This window comes from Herpailurus yagouaroundi, unplaced genomic scaffold, assembly GCF_014898765.1.
Source record: "Herpailurus yagouaroundi ecotype Mexico unplaced genomic scaffold, PumYag 28, whole genome shotgun sequence".
Taxonomy (NCBI): Eukaryota; Metazoa; Chordata; class Mammalia; order Carnivora; family Felidae; genus Herpailurus; species Herpailurus yagouaroundi.
In genome coordinates this window covers 100,645,213-100,663,551 of record NW_024412376.1, presented here as the reverse complement: position 1 = coordinate 100,663,551, position 18,339 = coordinate 100,645,213, and the positions used below count along the sequence as shown (strand labels likewise).

At 40.9% G+C, this 18,339-nt stretch overlaps 2 protein-coding genes across 4 annotated transcripts in view; one reads left to right on the top strand and one right to left on the bottom strand.

Annotated features, from left to right (window-relative positions):
* Nucleotides 1-18,339, top strand: part of ENOPH1 (enolase-phosphatase 1) — a 38,299-nt gene that overhangs the window by 14,367 nt on the left and 5,593 nt on the right. For 2 of the 3 annotated variants that reach the window (XM_040479972.1, XM_040479979.1), the window contains exons 2-5: nucleotides 7,812-7,913; nucleotides 11,183-11,385; nucleotides 13,942-14,074; nucleotides 16,172-16,295. In XM_040479972.1, coding sequence (XP_040335906.1) covers nucleotides 7,812-7,913; nucleotides 11,183-11,385; nucleotides 13,942-14,074; nucleotides 16,172-16,295 — 562 coding nt within the window. The remainder of the gene's footprint in view (nucleotides 1-7,811; nucleotides 7,914-11,182; nucleotides 11,386-13,941; nucleotides 14,075-16,171; nucleotides 16,296-18,339) is intronic. The other variant, XM_040479974.1, reaches the window with a different exon arrangement.
* Nucleotides 8,893-10,152, bottom strand: LOC121033532 (heterogeneous nuclear ribonucleoprotein A3-like). Its single transcript, XM_040479961.1, is given in 3 exon segments — nucleotides 8,893-9,056; nucleotides 9,058-9,078; nucleotides 9,080-10,152. Coding segments are annotated over 3 exon segments (1,068 nt in total). The 5' UTR covers nucleotides 10,033-10,152; the 3' UTR covers nucleotides 8,893-8,962.

Genomic DNA, 18,339 nt, shown 5'->3' with positions numbered 1-18,339 from the left:
CTTAGAGGCCCAACTGGAACCTTTTGGGACCTCTTCCCAGGGGATTCTATTTCAGAAACACAGATTTCTTTTTAAAGACAGAAGTCTTAAATACAGAAAAAGGTTCTTTGTCTTCTGGGTGTGTATATGAGGGGTTCATTAACTTGATTTTTTTTCCCAATGATTCATTATTGTGACCTTTGAACAAATTCCTTTTCTTAAGTCTAAAAAGTGTGGAGCTAACACCCTTCACTGAGGAAAGAGACTAAGACACATAGTTTGGAAACTAGTGGTAATCCCGAGAGTGGGACCTGGGTGGGACTTTGAAGAGGAGCCGTGGTCAGGCCAGTGTTCGCAGTTCTCTTGGTATGCTCCAAGAGGCTGGCTGACTCCTGGGCTGGACCTTGTGTGGGTCTAAGTCACTGTAGGTTCAGTTAAGCTCATTAGATCCCTGCAGCCAGGGTGATGAAGCTCTGGGATCTGGTTCTTCAAACAAAACAGAACAAGACCTGATTGATAAACTGTTACCATAGTCTATTAACTTGTACTTAACCTTTATGTGTTTGTGTAAAATGGGAGAAATAATAGTACTTGTTTCATTAGGGTTATTAAGAGAACTGAAATGAGATCATTCAGACCGTTCATTAATCCATTGAATAAATTTGGAGTGCTTGGTAGTTCAGGGAGAAGTTATGTGGTAAAGCTGTGGATTTGAGGGTCAGTAGCAAGAGATGGTATTTGAAATCATGAAATTAGATGAGAGGTCACTAAAGATTGACTACAGATAGAGAGTGCCTGGAATAATAAGGACTTAGTAAATGTTGGCAGTTACTCCCACTATTATAAAACTTACTTATATTATTACTACTGTTTATTGGAAATGTTATAGAACTGCCAGGTGAACTCACATCTCTCATTTTCTTTTTCTTTTTTTTTCTATTTTTTCTATTTTTTTATTTTCTTAATGTTTATTTATTTTTGAGAGAGAGAGAAAGAGCACAAGCAGGGGAGGGCAGAGAGAGAGGGAGACACAAAATCTGAAGTGGGCTCCAGGCTCTGAGCTGTCCACACAGAGCCCAATGTGGGGCTTGAACTCACATGATCTTAAACTGCAAGATCGTGACCTGAGCCCAAGTCAGACGTTCAACCGACTGAGCCACCCAGGTGCCCCTCAAATCTCTCATTTGCTTTGTACAAATGTCTTTGAGAAACCAAAGGTATATTAGAATTATCTGTAGAGAATATCACGATCCCCAGGGTGTTGGGTGATCCCAAGAGTAGTGCTCCCCAACGTCATCTACCCACAGAGCTGGATAGACTCAGGCATTGGGATTTCATAGGCCTGGGTTTGAGTTGTGCCTTTACTTTGTACCAGCAATGAAACCTTTTAGAACCCAGGCTTCATCATGTGTTCAGAGGGGTCGCCATCAGGGATGGTAGGTGGATTCAAAAAGCTAATTGTCAATTCCTTTCCTTTCCCTTCTACTGTTTGGGGCTAGGACTCCAGGCCAATCTAGTTTCCTTCTCTGAAATTCATGAGATACTGATAATTCTGTCTCTGTGCGTTTTTTTTAAACCTTATCCCAGCTACTAGCCCCTTGTAATGACAACTTTCCCTTGTGTGATGTGATTCATTGCAATTAATTAGATTATAGTTTATCTTTAATTACAGTTTAATCTCCTTAACGGGATTTAGAAGACACTTTTTTTTATCAGCAACATATTTAATCATTTTGAATTCAGGTGATGAAATCTAATGTTTATTCCTAAAGGCTTCTGCTTTCAAAGAGGAATGGTTACATCCCTTCCTACCCCACTGAAGATAGGGACACCAAAGTCATAATTTCTGAGCTCCTGTGGCCCCATGTAGCAGCCAGAGCACCAAACTTTTGGTAGCTCCTAGTAGGGTCTTCAGGAAGGATATTGAAGGAGCAATTTTAATACCACCACTGCTGAAGCTGTCTTAACAGGTGGCATGGACCACTCCAAGAAGTAGTAAATTCCCAACATTGGAAGTGTTCAAGCAGGTACAAACTTAGAGTTATAAAATAAGTAAGTTCTGGAATATAATGTACAGCATGGTGACTGTATTGTATATTTTGAAAGTTGCCAAGAAAAAATCTTAAAAGTTCTCATCACAAGATAAAATTTATAACTGTGTGGTGATGGATGTTAACTAGGCTTATTGTGGTGACCATTTTGCAGTATTATATACATGTATCTCCAAACTAATGTATGTGTTGTACACTCCAAACTAATATATGTCAATTATATCTCAATTTTAAAAAAAGATTATACACTGTCATTGTAGAAAATGACCTCCTGACCCAGTGAGAATGTAATGTAGTGTAAATGTCCATGTTCCCCTCAATTTTGTTCTGTGCATTAGATATTCCCCAGAATGGGATTATGTTCTTTATTTTTAACCTGTTTTATTTCTTATTTAGAGAATGTGATTTGCTTAGAGAATTAAGACCCTACTTAATTTTCCTTTGCTTTTTATCTTCTGAGATTAATAGAAAAATAGTAGCCTAAAAGTATTGCCTTCGTGTTTAATTTTCTGTCCGAAAATGTTCTAAGTTCTCAAATACTTTGAATCATTTGTCGTACTATGTGGTTCATTGGAAGGCTTTTAAAATAGTTTCTTTAAATAGCTGTACTCTAAGTATTACCCATTACCTTTTTATTACCCATTTTCCTCAGAGGAGTCTTGAGTAAACATTATAGCAACTATTTTATTTTTATTGATTCTATGACCTTTTTATTAAAACGACCAGACCACTTGACTGTAAAGCAAATCCATATTTGGACTTCTAGACATTAATGAGGCAACTTCTTTAATTAGATGTTCAGAAATTTTGTGGCCCTTCAGGAGCCTTAATGGAGCTCTTTCAGAAAGCTACCATTGAGCTGTGCAGAGTAATGTAAATTGCTGCTTGCATAGTATCCCCTCCAGCATTTAGTGGAATTTAATCATAGTCGCCTGAAAGACAAATACTCTCATTTAGTTCTATGGCCTTTTGTTATATGTACTACTAAAGCATAACAGCCCCTTCGGTGCCTGGTGGACTAAAAACATTCACACACTTGTAGAATCCTGGGTTTACTGCAGCATTGTTTTCATGCTATAATATTCTGAAATTATCCATAAATGGATTATGACTGAAGTTAAAGCGTTTATCATTACAGTTCTTTCTGGAATTACTTTTAAAGCCTGAAAATGTTCAATGGGCAGGGTTGGGCAAGAAGCACTAGCTCTTTGAAGTCTATTTTTAGAGCTTTCTTATATGTTATCATAGCATATATAATCGATATCGTTACTGACATTAAAAATAAGCAACTTGAAGGCATTTTATTTGTCTCACAGAATAGATTGTTCAGAAAGTATGTTGAAAGAACAGGATAAAATCTTCACAATTTAGTTATGTGCCCCATGTACTTTTATACGATGCAGTAACACTTTTGCACTAAAATAGAAGTCTGCTAACATGTCAGCCCCAGGTGGTCTTGTTGTTCCATGTGTCATACTAAGTTCTGCTTTCATTGCCTAGCTTTGCGTGTGTACTTAGTGCAGAAGGGAGTTTTAGGTCTAGAGGAAAGGGGCAAATTGGATGAACAGGAATTCCAAAGTAATGTTTAACTTTTAAAGCTTTTCCTAAAAGTTCAGAATTGTTTGAAACCTTGCACCTGTGAGTTCGCTGAGGCGAGGCTGTGGTTCTTAACTCTGTTATCAGCGGCGTCTGGCACTCAGTAGGTCCTCAGTAAAACTTGAATGTATGACTTGATTGTGCTTGTGATTTATCCTCTGGGAATTTCTCTGCTATTATTTGTCACTCAGTTTGGGTCAAAGGTGATCCTTGTCCAGTTTAAATGTTTGTCTGTGCTGGAGAATATGATAAGTGGTAAGGTCTAGGTGCTTTCTAGCTAATTATCTCTAATTTCTGCAGTGACTGCTTGGTATTATCATTCCCATTTAACAGGTGAGAAAACTGAGGCTCAGAGGGGGTAAGTTGAATATGGCAGTAAAAAGCAGAGGTAGGACCCCCTGGCTTGGCATACTGCCTATAGTCTATTTCTTCTCTTCTGCCAGAGAGGTTAAAGACTTGGGCTCTCAGGATTCACAATGCAAGAATTGTTCTTGGGGTCAGTAAAGCTGGATATGGGAAATTGGGCTTTGTGAAACACAAAGTACTATAGCATTGTATCTGTTTTTATACCTTTCAAGTACTTCAACTTTTCAGTTACTGAGAGGCCATGAATCTAACCCAATAGTTTTTCCCCAGGAATGTTTCCAGTTGCTTGGGAGTTGAGGAATAATGGAGATAGGACATTGGAGGAGGATGACCAAGTGAGAAAGAAGCAGGTAGAGGATGAGGGATCAAAGTTGCCTTGTGTTTTAATTGTAAAACATTATTTAAATAAGCAAGAATACGGATTAATATAATGACCGTGCATCCACCACAAAGCTTTTTAAATTTGAGACTATTTTGTTTTAGATCCTAAAGAAATAAAACATTATAAATATAAGTGAGACTCTTGAGTACCTCTCATTTTGTATGAATTTTATTTATACATTAGGGTTTATATTCACGTTTATAATCATAATTTCAGTACATTGATTTTTTTCAAGTATTTTATTTTTTTTATTTAAGTAATCTCTACACCCAACGTGGGGCTCAAACTTACCCAAGATCAGGAGTCATATGCTTCTCCGACTGAGCCTGCCGGGTGCCCCTCAGTACATTGAGTTTTTAACTGCTGTATGTTGTTGTATTTTTTATTTTTATTATTTATTTATTTATTTATTTATTTATTTATATGTTGTTTTAGAGAATGAAAGAATATACTGGACTTTATTCTCTAGCTAATAAAGATTTAGATTGTTTCCATTGATTTTGTTATTACACCCAGTACTAAAATAAACATTTTTTTTACTTCTCTGTTTGTGTACCTGTGTTAGAGTTTGTCTATGATATATGCTTAGGAGAGGACTGGCTGTGTGTGTACCTTCAGTTTTTGTGTATCTTCTCAGCATTCTTGAGTAGGGGGCCAGCTTGCAGTCCTGCTACAGTATATGAGTCGGGGAGAAATTAGTAGGTGAAAGGAAGGATAAGGAGGGGCACGATGTAGGGCATGATGGGAAAACCAAGTATTTAAAGAACAGAAGCCTATCAGTATGGTAAAAGGAGTCTCTTGCGGAAAAAGCAAGCTGTCAATCTCAGCTCTTCATTTTCCTTCTTTTAGATCAGGATTGAGTTTTTATTGAGTTTAATTAAACAAGGCTGTTCTGTCAAGTATGCTGAACAATTTGCTTGATTACACCGTACGCTTTTGAATCTGCTGAATGATCCATTACTTACTGGAACACCATGTGGGAACAAGCAAAATTGAATGACTTTATTTTTACTAGGCCAGGTGAAATTTGAATAATGTGTTATGAAGAGAGGTACACACATCAGCCCTACTCTTCATTTATTTTTCTGTTGAAACGCAGTTGACGTGCAATATTATATTAGTTTCAGGTGTGCAACGTAGTGATTGGACATTTTTTTACATTAGGAAACCCTCACCATAATAAGTTTAATTACCATCCATAACCATATAAAGTTACTACAGTATTATCGAGTATATTCCCCATGCTGTACTTTATATCCCTGTGACTTACTTATTTTATAACTGGAAGTTATAAGGGCATTCTGTAAATATTTGAGTAAAGAAATAAGTGAGTGAGGGGTATCTGGGGGGCTCAGTTGGTTGAGCATCCAACTTCGGCTCAGGTCATGATCTCGTGGTTCATAGGTTTGAACCCCACATAGGACTCGCTGCTATTGGTGCAGAACCCCCTTCGGATCCTCTACCCCCCTTTGCCCCTTCTCTACTTGTGCTGTCTCAAAAATAAATAATAAAACATTAAAAAAATAAGTGGATGAGTTTAGATAAACAGACTTCTTTTTAAAAAACTTTATTTTTTTTAGAGAGAGACAGAGAGCATGCGATCAATAGAGAGGAGCATGGAAAGAGAGAGAAATTCAAGCAGGCTCCATGCTCTACACAGAGCCTGATGGAGGACTTTATCTCACAACCCTGGGATCGTGACCTGAGCCAAAATCAAGAGTTGGATGCTCAACCAACTGAGCCACTTAGGTGCCCCTAAATAAACTGACTTCTTTTTTAATGTTTATTTATTTTTGAGACAGAGACAGGGACAAAGAGAGGGAGGCACAGAATCCAAAGTAGGCTCTAGGCTCTGAGCTGTCAGCACAGAGCCTGATATGGGACTTGAACCCATGGACCCTGAGTTCATCACCTGAGCCGAAGTTGGATGCTTAACCAACTGAGCCACCCAGGCACCCCAATAAACTGACTTATTGAGTTCAACTTGATTATACAGTTTTCCTTAAAGTATGAGACCTTCTCTGAATTGTATACTTGGGGTGTACATCATAGTGTATATTAAATTTTCTGTATTTTTTAGAAAAATACAATATTTAGAAAATACTGGTAATTGCTAAGACTCTTGCAGGTTATCATACTCTGGATTTGTACAGCATTCTGCTTATACTCTGCTTGTCTCACCCTTTGCCCCATATCACAAGTTTTTGTTTGCTTGCCATCCTCCTGTCCCCCCACTAAATTCTTAAGCTTTTGGAGAAAAGGGACTCTGATTTATTTTATCTTTTCAATTCCCTTTTCTGTGCCCCACTAGTAGACACTAAAAAAACAAAAAAAACTTATTGAATGTACCACATTTACTTTGAAAAGATACATAGACTTGGAACATCTGGGTGGCTCAGTAGGTTAAATGTCAACTCTTGATTTCGGCTCCAGGTCATGATCTCATAGTTTATGGGGTTAAGCCCCGAGTTGGGCTCTGCACTGACAGCATGGAGCCTGCTTAGGATTCTCTCTCTCCCTATCTCTCTGTCCCTCCTCCCATTTGCTCACTCTACTTCTCTCTCAAAATAAATAAACAAAAAAAAAAAAAAAAAAAAGAAAAAGAAAAGATACATAAGCTCAGTGGTAAGTAAATACAAATTTTGACCTAAGAGAAATCATGGTCCTAGTGTATGGATTACCGACAGGGTATTTATTTTTGAATTATTTTGCCCATCACTGTCTTACAGGGTATTCTATAGGTAGTCTGATTACCCAGAAAAAATCATGGTGATCAAATTGTCTTTTTTTTTTTTTTTTTGAATATTTGTCATCCATGGACATGGGCCAAATAGTGTGTGTGTATTGATGATAACAGCTGTGAGCAAAGTATATTTGATCCCTACCCTCAAGGACCTATGGTCAACAATCTAGTTTAGGAGTCAGTGGACTTTTTCTGTAAAGGGCTGAACAGTAAATGTTTAGACTTTGCGGACCATATGGTCTTGGTTACAGATATTCAACTCTGCCATTGTGGCCCCAAAGTAGCCACTGACAATGCAAGCAAGCGAGAGTGGCTGTGTTCCAATAAAACTTGCTTTACAGGAGCGCCTGGCTGGCTCAGTTGGTAGAACATATGACTGTTGATCTTGGGATTGTGAGTTCAAGACCCATGTTGGACATAGAGCTTACTTTAAAAAAAAACAAAAACAAAACTTCATTTACAAAAACAGAAGGTAGACTGGATTTGGCCCATGGGGTATAGTTTGCTGACTCGATCTAATTCATTTGTTTCTTGGTCTGTTTCTGTTTCACACCTATATCCACAGCAGTAATTTTCATATTTTCAATGGCTTACATGCCACAACTAGCAAAGTGAGATTGTTGAAGAACTTGATCTCATACAAATGACTGAAGCTAATTCTTTTTTTTTTTTTTTTTTTAACTCATTTACCCAGGACATTTTATTTCCTTACATCAAAGAAAATGTTAAAGAGTATCTGCAGACACATTGGGAAGAAGAGGAGTGCCAGCAGGATGTCAATCTTCTGAGGAAACAGGTTGGGACACTTCTCTTCCATTGCTTCCACATTCCCAAGTGTCAGAATTGAGGATGCCTGGAGACTTAGAATGCGCTCTGAGCATATTGTAAAAGAAGCTCTCTGGGCTCGCAGGGCACGGCAGTTGCAGTGACTTGCCTGCTTAGGAATTCACAGTACATATTTAAACGGGCAGATCATGGCAGTTCATTGTCTCTACAGTTGCTTCTCTCTGGAGCTATTCCAGAAGCATAAAAATGCCATGTATTTTTAAAACGAAGCTTTTTCTGGGTAGTGTGTAAAAGGTTTTGTGCTGTCTTGTCACATTTTTCATTAATGTCTCCCAGTGACAGCACCTCAGCACCTCATTCTCCACTCTCTTCTGCCTCTTGGTAGGAGCTGTGCCGCCCCCCGCCCAGTCCTCCTCGGGCTTCACATCCACACAGCCCTCTAGACCTGTCTCCCTGCTCATGGGCCAGCGTCTGTCTCTTGTGGTGCTCTGCTCTGTTCTCCCTCCGGTTTACTGTCCGTTTTTCCCTTCCACGTTGTGGAACTGGGAAAGAACTGATTTTTTCCTTTCTTTCTTTTTCTCTTTTTATTTTATTTATTTATTTTTATTTTATTTTTATTGTTTTGAAAAGTTAAAAATTCCTTAATTTTTTTTTTCCTGGTACCAGTACCACAATTTACAGGGCAACATACCTGATATAATGAAAAGAGAAAGACAAAGCTACAACAGAAAGACGACCTCAGGAATACACATCTAATTGACACTACATTGCATTAATCAATAGCTGCACTTTTTGCCAACTGTGGCTATGACCGTCCTGAACAAGAAGGGTTTCCTGTTGAAGCTGCAGGAACTTTTCTGACTATGGAGCGTCGTTCCTTCTGTGGCAGATTTTTACAGTTCCTCTAATGCAGTTGGGACGACTGTCTCAAAGTAACCTGAAGCTTTCCTGACAACTCCTCGCTCTCTCTCCTGCTGAGAACTGTAGCCCTTCTGAAAATTTTTAGAACCTTCTGCTACCGCATCTACCACTTCCACCACCAGATCCATAACCACCACCTTAGGGACTGCCCGAGCTTCTTCCACCAAAACTGCCCCCCTTCATGGGTCCGTAATTTGATTGCTGTTGTCCCCTATAATTTTCAAAATTGTTAGTTCCCACCACCACCATACTTAACCACCTCCAAAATTTCCTCCTTCATTGTAACCATCGTATCCGCCACCACCGCCACCATATCCGCCTCCTTGGTTTCCATATCCTGGTCCACCAGCACCATAGCCTCCTCCACCTCTAGAACCAGGACCACCACCATAGTTGCCACCATCACCTCCAAATCCATTATATCCACCATCACCTCCTCCATAACTACCCCTGCTGCCACCACCTCCACCACCATAGCCTCCTCTTCCACAAGAGTTTCCACCGCGGCCAAAGTTACCACCACCTCCCAAGTTTCCTCCACAACCCATAAAGTTGCCAGATCCACCTCCACGACCTCTTTGCGATCCAGCAGACCGCATTTCTTGTTTGGAAAGGGCCTTTTCCACTTCACAGTTATGCCCATTAATTGTGTGGTATTTCTGAACAACAGTTGTATCGATTGTATCAGACGTTACAAAAGCAAATCCTCTCTTTGTTCCACTCTGCCTGTCCTCCATAACTTCTGTGGTTTCCATCTTGCCATAGTTTTCAAAGTAGTCTCTCAAATTATATTCTTCTGTATCTTCTTTAATACCACCAACGAAAATTTTCTTCACAGTTAGATGGGTGCCAGGCTTTACAGAATCCTCTTTAGAAACAGCTCTCTTTGGTTTCACTACATGCCCATCAACCTTATGTGGTCGAGCACACATTGCTACATCCACCTTCTCCACACAAGAGTAAGTCACAAAACCGAAACCTTTGGAACATTTTGTTTGGGGGTCTCTCATCACCACACAGTCTGTAAGTGTGCCCCATTTTTCACAATGTTCTCTTAAACTATCATCTGTAGTTTCAAAGCTGAAACCACCAATAAACAGTTTTCTCAACTGCTCTGGTTCCTTTGGATCATGGCCCTCCTCCCCCCGGTGGTAGCGGCGACGGACAGAGTTGGGCTGGGGGCGACTGGGCGGCGGTTTTACCTCCATTTTGAGACCGGACTCGCCTCTTCCAACTTAAGTTCAATATGGGACTCTTTCTTTCCTTTCAAACGTTTATTTATTTGAGAGAGTGAGAGAGCACACGCACACGCACACGAGTGGGGGGCAGGGGGAGCAAAATGAGGGAGACCGAGGATCCAAAGTGGGCCCTGCATTGAGAGCAGAGAGCCCGATGCGGGGCTCTAACACAAACTGTGAGATCATGACCTGAGCTGAAAGCAAACGTTTAACCTCCTGAGCCACCCAGCCACCCCTCTGTTGTTGCTGCTTTTTTTTTTTCCTTATTAAAATTGCCTCAGTGGCAAAGATCTTATATGCTGTGCAGGGTGAACTCTGGCAGTTACTTTCTAGTTAGTTTTCTACATCGGACAATGTGGAACGCTCTGGAAATGTTTTAATGGTTGAATTTGGGATTGGACGTACAGTCCCTTCCTTTGGGCCGCGGAGTATTTGGGTTTGTTAAATATTCTAGATAACTCCGAGTTCGTCTGAAACTCCCCTCCCTCAGCTTTGTCTTCTCTTACAACTCTTGTTGTTGAAACATACGTACATATTCCCCCATTGTAGTGTATAAATCATTGGAATATGCTTACTCACAGTCATTGTTCTAAATAGCTGTTAGGGTTTTGTTTTGTTTTTTTTGCAAAGAAAAAATTCCTTTCATATTGACAGATACTGAAAAAGAACCAACCCCAGACATTGCTTTGCTAGCTTCTTTTCATTGAATTCCAGGCAGAAACGGATTTTGTTTCTTCCTCAGTTCATTATAGTGCAGAAAAAATGATCAGATGTAATTAAAGTCCTGGTTTGTTGATCCCAGTAAGTGAATCAACACACTGGGTCTTACTATATCATTTTACCATTATATGCTGTGTCTTTTCTCATGTACAACATGCCTCTTGATTTAAATTTCAGCTTTAGCAATATAGGAAAGGTAATGTAAATTCATTAATTAGAATCCACTTTTCCTTTAGGAATCGTTCACTATCCTCCTCCAAAGTGTAAGACACTTTAATTTGTCACAGTGCTAGGTGCTAATGATAGTTGGAGAAAATTGTTCAGCTTGGTTTTCAGGTCTCATTTTAAGTGATCTTTTTAAAAATAATTCCGAACCAAACGTCTTGTTTACGACTTCAAGGCTGAAGAGGATTCCCACCTGGATGGGGCTGTTCCCATCCCTGCTGCATCTGGGAATGGAGCGGATGACCTGCAGCAGATGATCCAGGCCGTGGTGGATAACGTGTGCTGGCAGATGTCTCTGGATCGAAAGACCACGGCGCTGAAACAGCTGCAGGGCCACATGTGGAGGGCGGCTTTTGCAGCTGGGCGCATGAAAGCAGAGTATGTAACTCAAAACAGTTCACCAGCCCCAAAACTGAATGCGTTTTCCACTAGTCCTCTCTGTCCAGTGTTCGTTGTGTGATTCATAACATAGATAAAGTCAACATTCTTTTTATTTTAACAAGTGAGGGTTTGTTTTGTTTGTGTCAGAGCCGGGGGAAAGCGTTCCATCCGGCTAAATTCCCCAGACCAGCATGCCTGGCTTTGTGGGATGGCTGAAGGACTTTTTATCCCAGTGTAAAACAGCTTCCTAGAAGATGGTGACTTCCTTGAACTAAGTCCTGTTTGATCCTTAGCATACGAGTGGCGGCACTGTCGGGCTATGTCTCAGGACCGTTCAATCACTTGCTTTCTGCTCTGTTAAAGGAGAAAGATGGGTGCCATTATTTACGTGTTACTTTGGGGTTACTCAGGGTGTTAGGAGTACCACCCTGACTGGAGTCTTGGCTGTGGTGTTCTGGGAGCGCTCCTGCCAAAGGAGACAGGGAGTCCTGTATTGCTCAGAAATTCTTTTTTTTTTTTTCAATATTTTATTTTTAAGTAATCTCTACATCCGATGTAGGGCTGAAACTTAGAACCTTAAGAGCAAGAAGCTCATGCTCTACTGACTGAACCAGCCAGGCACCCTGCTAAGAAATTCTTTTTTAAGTTTATTTATTTTGAGAGACAGCGAGAACGGGGGAGGGGCAAAGAGAGGGAGAGAAAGAATCCCAGGCAGGCTCCACACTGTCAGTATGGAGGCAGATTTGGGGCTTGAACCCACGAACCATGAGATCATGAGTTGAACTGAAATCAAGAGTCAGACGCTCAACTGACTGAGCTACCCAGGCGCCCAAGAAATTCTTAGACACTGCCAACTAAGGGTTTTAGGCCATTGCCTGATGTAAACCCTAAGATCCAAGTCTACTTCTAGCTGTTGTATTTCTTTTGTTTTTCTGTCAAATGAGATACAATTCCTTTATGTACTTTACAAGGGGCTTCCACTTTTTAAAGGCTGCATTAGAATTTCCAGATAGGCCAGGGAGCCTGGGTGGCTCAGTCGGTTAAGGGTCCAACTTCGGCTCAGGTCATGATCTCACAGTTCGTGGGTTTGAGCCCCGCGTCGGGCTCTGTGCTGACAGCTCAGAGCCTGGAGCCTGCTTCTGATTCTGTGTCTCCCTCTCTGTCTGCCTCTCCCCTGCTCATGCTGTCTCTTTCTGTCTCTCAAAAACAAATGTAAAAAAAAAATTTTTTTTTTAAATAAAAAATAAAAAAAAAAAGAATTTCCAGATCGGCCAATGATCTGGGAATGTCTGCTGGTTCACTTTGTAAAACACAAGAGTGGAGCCAGGAGAGAATGCTTGAAGTAGTTAGTCCTTTCTTCTCTTGGTCTGGTTTACTTAATTATAAGAACCAGAGACGTGAAATAAGTTCTCTTAGACTTCTAAGCCCTGCATTGGCAACGTGGAAGAAATCCTGTCTCTAGGAGTATAAAGTAATGCACAAAGTAACCCATAATTATGTATACTGGTTTTGAACTAGTTGATCTCTTTCCTTCAATTAGTATTACATATTAAGCTGTTTTATCCAGTAGGAGACTTCTCTGACATTTTCCAGTTAATCTTTTAGAGATGACTGGTTCCACATTCCAAGTTCCTTGTGCTTCTCTTTGCACCTATTTCCTGCGATATTTCCACCACCGGATAGGGAAGACCTTGTGGAACGGGTAAGCAGGACTTAGTGTCAGGAATCAAAAGCTAGACACTGCTGACCTGCTAATGTGAGATGGTACAAGTCTCTTAACTGGTTTATTTTGTAATTTTTTTTCTATAGAGTAAAACTTTAGGTTTTCTTAGTTCTCAAGAAGTGAAGTTCCGGGGCGCCTGGGTGGCGCAGTCGGTTAAGCGTCTGACTTCAACCAGGTCACGATCTCACGGTCCGTGAGTTCGAGCCCCGCGTCGGGCTCTGGGCTGATGGCTCAGAGCCTGGAGCCTGTTTCCGATTCTGTGTCTCCCTCTCTCTCTGCCCCTCGCCCGTTCATGCTCTGTCTCTCTCTGTCCCAAAAATGAATAAACATTAAAAAAAAAAAAAAATTTAAGAAGTGAAGTTCCATTTTCTAGCTGATCAGATATTAATAGCTTTGAACCTGCAAGTTTTTCTTTTAATTGTTTGGAAGCACATCTTTTTAAAGGCATTGCCATGCTTTGTGAAGACACACCGGACATAATTTAACCTTTTCTTGTCATGGATTACATCAAAGATTCCATGATTGTTATTTGCTTTTTGGAGTTCCTTGGGAACTTTAAAAAACACTGTTATTTCATCCCTTATTTGTAATCACTTTTTACTGTCATTAGTGTGGCTGTCTGCCCAAAACTGTCCTCTCCACCTAAGTTGTTGCTTCTAATCCACTGTGATCCTGAATCTCTAGTGATAGGCTTATCAGACCGGACTCGAAGTCTCTTGGAGGTGCTTCTCATGGGCACAAATAGAGAAACTTGTTCCAACTATTTTGCCTGGTTTTCATCTGGTTGAATAATGTGTTCCCTCACTTGATCTTGGTGGTCTTCCCTCCAGGTTCTTTGAAGATGTAGTTCCAGCAGTCAGGAAATGGAGAGAGGCTGGAATGAAGGTGTATATCTATTCTTCAGGGAGTGTAGAGGCCCAGAAGCTATTATTTGGGCATTCTACAGAGGGAGATATTCTTGAGGTAGGTTAACTGAGGTAGGTTACTTTGTTTTTTGACACTATCAAAGCATGAAATAAAGAATCTTAAAGGAATATTCTACAGTTATAAGCTAAATCAACAATCAGATCATTGCATGCATATATGCTAAGCAGGTGGTAAAGAGACGTGGATAAACTGGAGAATACATTCGAAGGAAGGATAAACTGTTTCTGTGGAGCCAGTCTTGGCATTGGAGGTTCTTAAGCTATTGTGAATAGCGATCACCTGGGAGTCTGTTAAAAGTGTAGATCCCTGGGGCGCCTGGGTGGCGCAGTCGGTTAAGCGTCCGACTTCAGCCAGGTCACGATCTCGCGGTCCGTGAGTTCGAGCCCTGCGTCGGGCTCTGGGCTGATGGCTCAGAGCCTGGAGCCTGTTTCCGATTCTGTGTCTCCCTCTCTCTCTGCCCCTCCCCCGTTCATGCTCTGTCTCTCTCTGTCCCAAAAAAATAAATAAACGTTAAAAAAAAAAGAAAAAAAAAGTGTAGATCCCTGGGCCATGCTTACTAGCAGATCTGAATTGGCAGGTCTGGGATGGGGTCAGGAATATATAAATGTATATTATATATAGATGTATATGTAATACAGCTAATAAAATAGGAGCTGGCTTATAAATCAGCTACCTTGCCAACATCAGAAAATTGTCAACTCAGAGGACACTAATGGCCCGCTTCTTTTGGTTGTTTAAAGTCAGGTAAGTGGTCCATAGTGGCACATACCCCATCCAAACACATGCACACATAAACTTCTTTCATGAAGCAGAGTGCAGTGTGGGTTCATTTGTTTCTGGCGATTTGGAGAGACATTTCAGAAATTTCATTCTCTGTAAGAGAGAACTGGGCATGTTATTGAAGAGTGATACGTGCAGGCCACCTATTACGTTTCTTGTAGATGAGACAATTCCTGCCGGCTCCTCTGTCCCACCATCCCTACACCTTCTGGAGGATATGGTGGTCAGTGGAAGAAGGCAAGGCGTTTAGGACCTGAAAAAGAAATGCCAGCTAACCAAATACAGGCCGAATGTAGTGATATATAGTAGGTCATCCAGCCAGCTATCTTTTAAACAAGTATTCATTGAGTCTCTACTGTGCACAGAGAATACTTTGGCTTTGGAGATTGTCATATTCTCATTTTAGTACTTCCCTGTGTTTTAGTTTAAATCAAATATTAAGTCAGGAATAAAACCCTTGCATTATTGGTGTACAGATATCTGTATCTCTGAATACAGATGTAAAGCACCGTTTTGCTCTCTCTAGTGGAACAGACATTAAGGTGATAGTAGATAAGACACAGTAATTACTGAATTCAATAATAAAAAAGTACTAAGTGAGGCAGACTTGAGAAAGAAAGAAAATCTATAAAACCGATCTTAACTTTTTAAAAGTTTTAAAAAATCATTAAGGTAACTAATATTACCTTAATTTGTCTTTGAGTGTTGTTAGGCTTGTTTTTAGTTTGTGAAAAGTTCTGACAATATTCAAAGTATCACATAATAGCTGATCCTAAATGTGGACTTATTTTGGTTCATGTTAGTTAAATAAGCAAGTTACATATTTTGATCCCAGTTATCTTTAAGACAGGAAGGATATATATACTAGCTCTTGGGTAGAATTTCAAAATGTAAAAAATGAAAGTTTCTTGAAAGTTAAGTAACAGCTTATTAGTGAGACAGGTTAGAGAGATCTATTCATTCTGGGATCAGAGGACAATGTTCAGGACCTGTCATCAGGAGTGAAACCCAGTCTAATAAGTAGTTTTTGAGTATAAATGGGGTTTTAAGGATAGAAAGTAGGGCATGTGTGTTTTAAAAGATTTTGGATATAAAATTAATGCTTCTCAAAGAAAACTAAGTAAATTAAAACATGATCTTATATACATTGAATTGTTTACTTCTTCCAAATGTTTATTTCTATAAAATCTTACCTTATGTTTTCTTTCTGTAGCCTCCATAAGGCTTTCAGGGATTATTTACTGAGGGGACGAAATCGCTATGATTGTTACGTATCTCCGAGAAAATGGAAAGACAAAGGAGTTGGGTTGCAAGTGTATTTATGACGTCAGTCTTTTCTTTCCCTTTGTGCAGCTTGTTGATGGTCACTTTGATACCAAGATTGGACACAAAGTGGAGAGTGAGAGTTACCGAAAGATTGCAAACAGCATTGGGTGCTCAACCAACAACATCTTGTTTTTGACAGATGTTACTCTAGGTGAGTGATTGGACTCCTTTTTTTTTTTTTTTTTTTTGACAGAGAGAGAGAAAGCACATGCATGCATGAGACGGGGGGGCAGGGCTGTGGTTAGGAGAGGGGGAGAAAGAGAATCCCAAGCAGGCTTCTCACTGTCAGCGCAGAGCCTGATGTGGGGCTCGAACTGTCAAACCGTGAGAGATCATGACCTGAGCCAAAATCAAGAGTTAAGACACTTAACCGGCTGAACTCCCCAGGTGCCCCGAGTAATCTGACTTCTTCTGTTGTATACTCCAGGGTAAGTGCTGGGCCTGGCACTGCAAACACGTGGCCTCTGTAAAGAAAGTTTGTGTGGATCCTCGAAAAATGAAACAGGTTTATAAAAGGGAGCAGTGAATCAAATGACCCATGTTTCTCTCCATTTACCCTTCCTTGGGGGTTATGCGTGGGCAAGTGGTACTGGAAAGATTAGATCTTCTCACTGTAACTCTTTTTTTTTTTTTTTTTTTAATTTTTTTTTTTTTCAACGTTTATTTATTTTTGCGACAGAGAGAGACAGAGCATGAACGGGGGAGGGGCAGAGAGAGAGGGAGACACAGAATCGGAAACAGGCTCCAGGCTCCGAGCCATCAGCCCAGAGCCTGACGCGGGGCTCGAACTCACAGACCGCGAGATCGTGACCTGGCTGAAGTCGGACGCTTAACCGACTGCGCCACCCAGGCGCCCCTCTCACTGTAACTCTTATCCATGGTCTCCCACCCATCCTTCTGTATATACACACACATGGATGAAATGGCAAAATAACAAAGGACAACTTGAGGGGTGTCACTGGGTGATGGAGCATGCAGACACGATTATGAGGGTAGGTGCGTAGTGAGGGACATCAGCTTACAGTAGACGTGATCATATGTATTTAACAGCACTGAGATGAGCTATGCACACTCAGAAAAATACCAAAAAAGAAACAAAAAGCTAGAGGGGAGGAGAACTCTGAACGGTTTGAGAGCTTTTGTGTCATTCTTGTTCCAGTTGATAAGCACTCTCCCCTGGTGACTAGGAGCCTCCTCTCCACCTTCCCTCAGGTGACCCCAGTCCCCAGGCACCCGTCATGCTCTGAACCTCAGGACTTTCTTGGCATGATCCACCTGTTTAAAGATACACATCTTTGGGGCGCCTGGGTGGCGCAGTCGGTTAAGCGTCCGACTTCAGCCAGGTCACGATCTCGCGGTCCGTGAGTTCGAGCCCCGCGTCAGGCTCTGGGCTGATGGCTCAGAGCCTGGAGCCTGTTTCCGATTCTGTGTCTCCCTCTCTCTCTGCCCCTCCCCCCTTCATGCTCTGTCTCTCTCTGTCCCAAAAATGAATAAACGTTGAAAAAAAAAAAAAAATAAAGATACACATCTTTTTTACCCATTATAATAGTACTTTATTATATGGGGTACGTTAGCCAGATGCATTATTATTTTAAGTATTGAATCCACGTAACAGTATATACTGTACCGTACTGGTAATATAAGTGACTTCAAGAGTACTTTGGGTCAGAATAGAAAGCTCACACTCCAGTTTCTGTGTACGAATGTAGATCCTCTAGAGATTTACAGAAGGAAACGGTAGTGAATGAGGAAACAAGCAGTGGCAGGTGAAGAGACAGTGGGTGCTGGGGGAAGGTTGGTCTCTGGTTGTTCTGTGAAAGCCTCTGCTTGGTAAGACTTGCCGGACGCCTTCACCTGGTGCCAGCTGTTGATTGCATGCTCATTGTCCTTAGAGTTTGTGCATCTTCCAGGGGGCCTAATTTTGGTGTGTTTATAATTGCACCTGTATTTGAGGGCAGTTTTTTTTTTTTTTTAAGATTTATTTATTTTTGAGAGAGAGAGTACAAGTGGGGAAGGGGAAAGAGAGAGGGAGGACAGGATCCGAAGCGGGCTCCGCACTGACAGCAGTGAGCCAGATGCGGGGCTCAAACTCATGAGCCGCAAGATAGTGACCTGAGGTGAAGTCGGACGCTCAACTGACTGAGCCACCCAGGTGCCCCATCTTTTTTTTTTTTTTAATGTTTTTTTTATCTTTG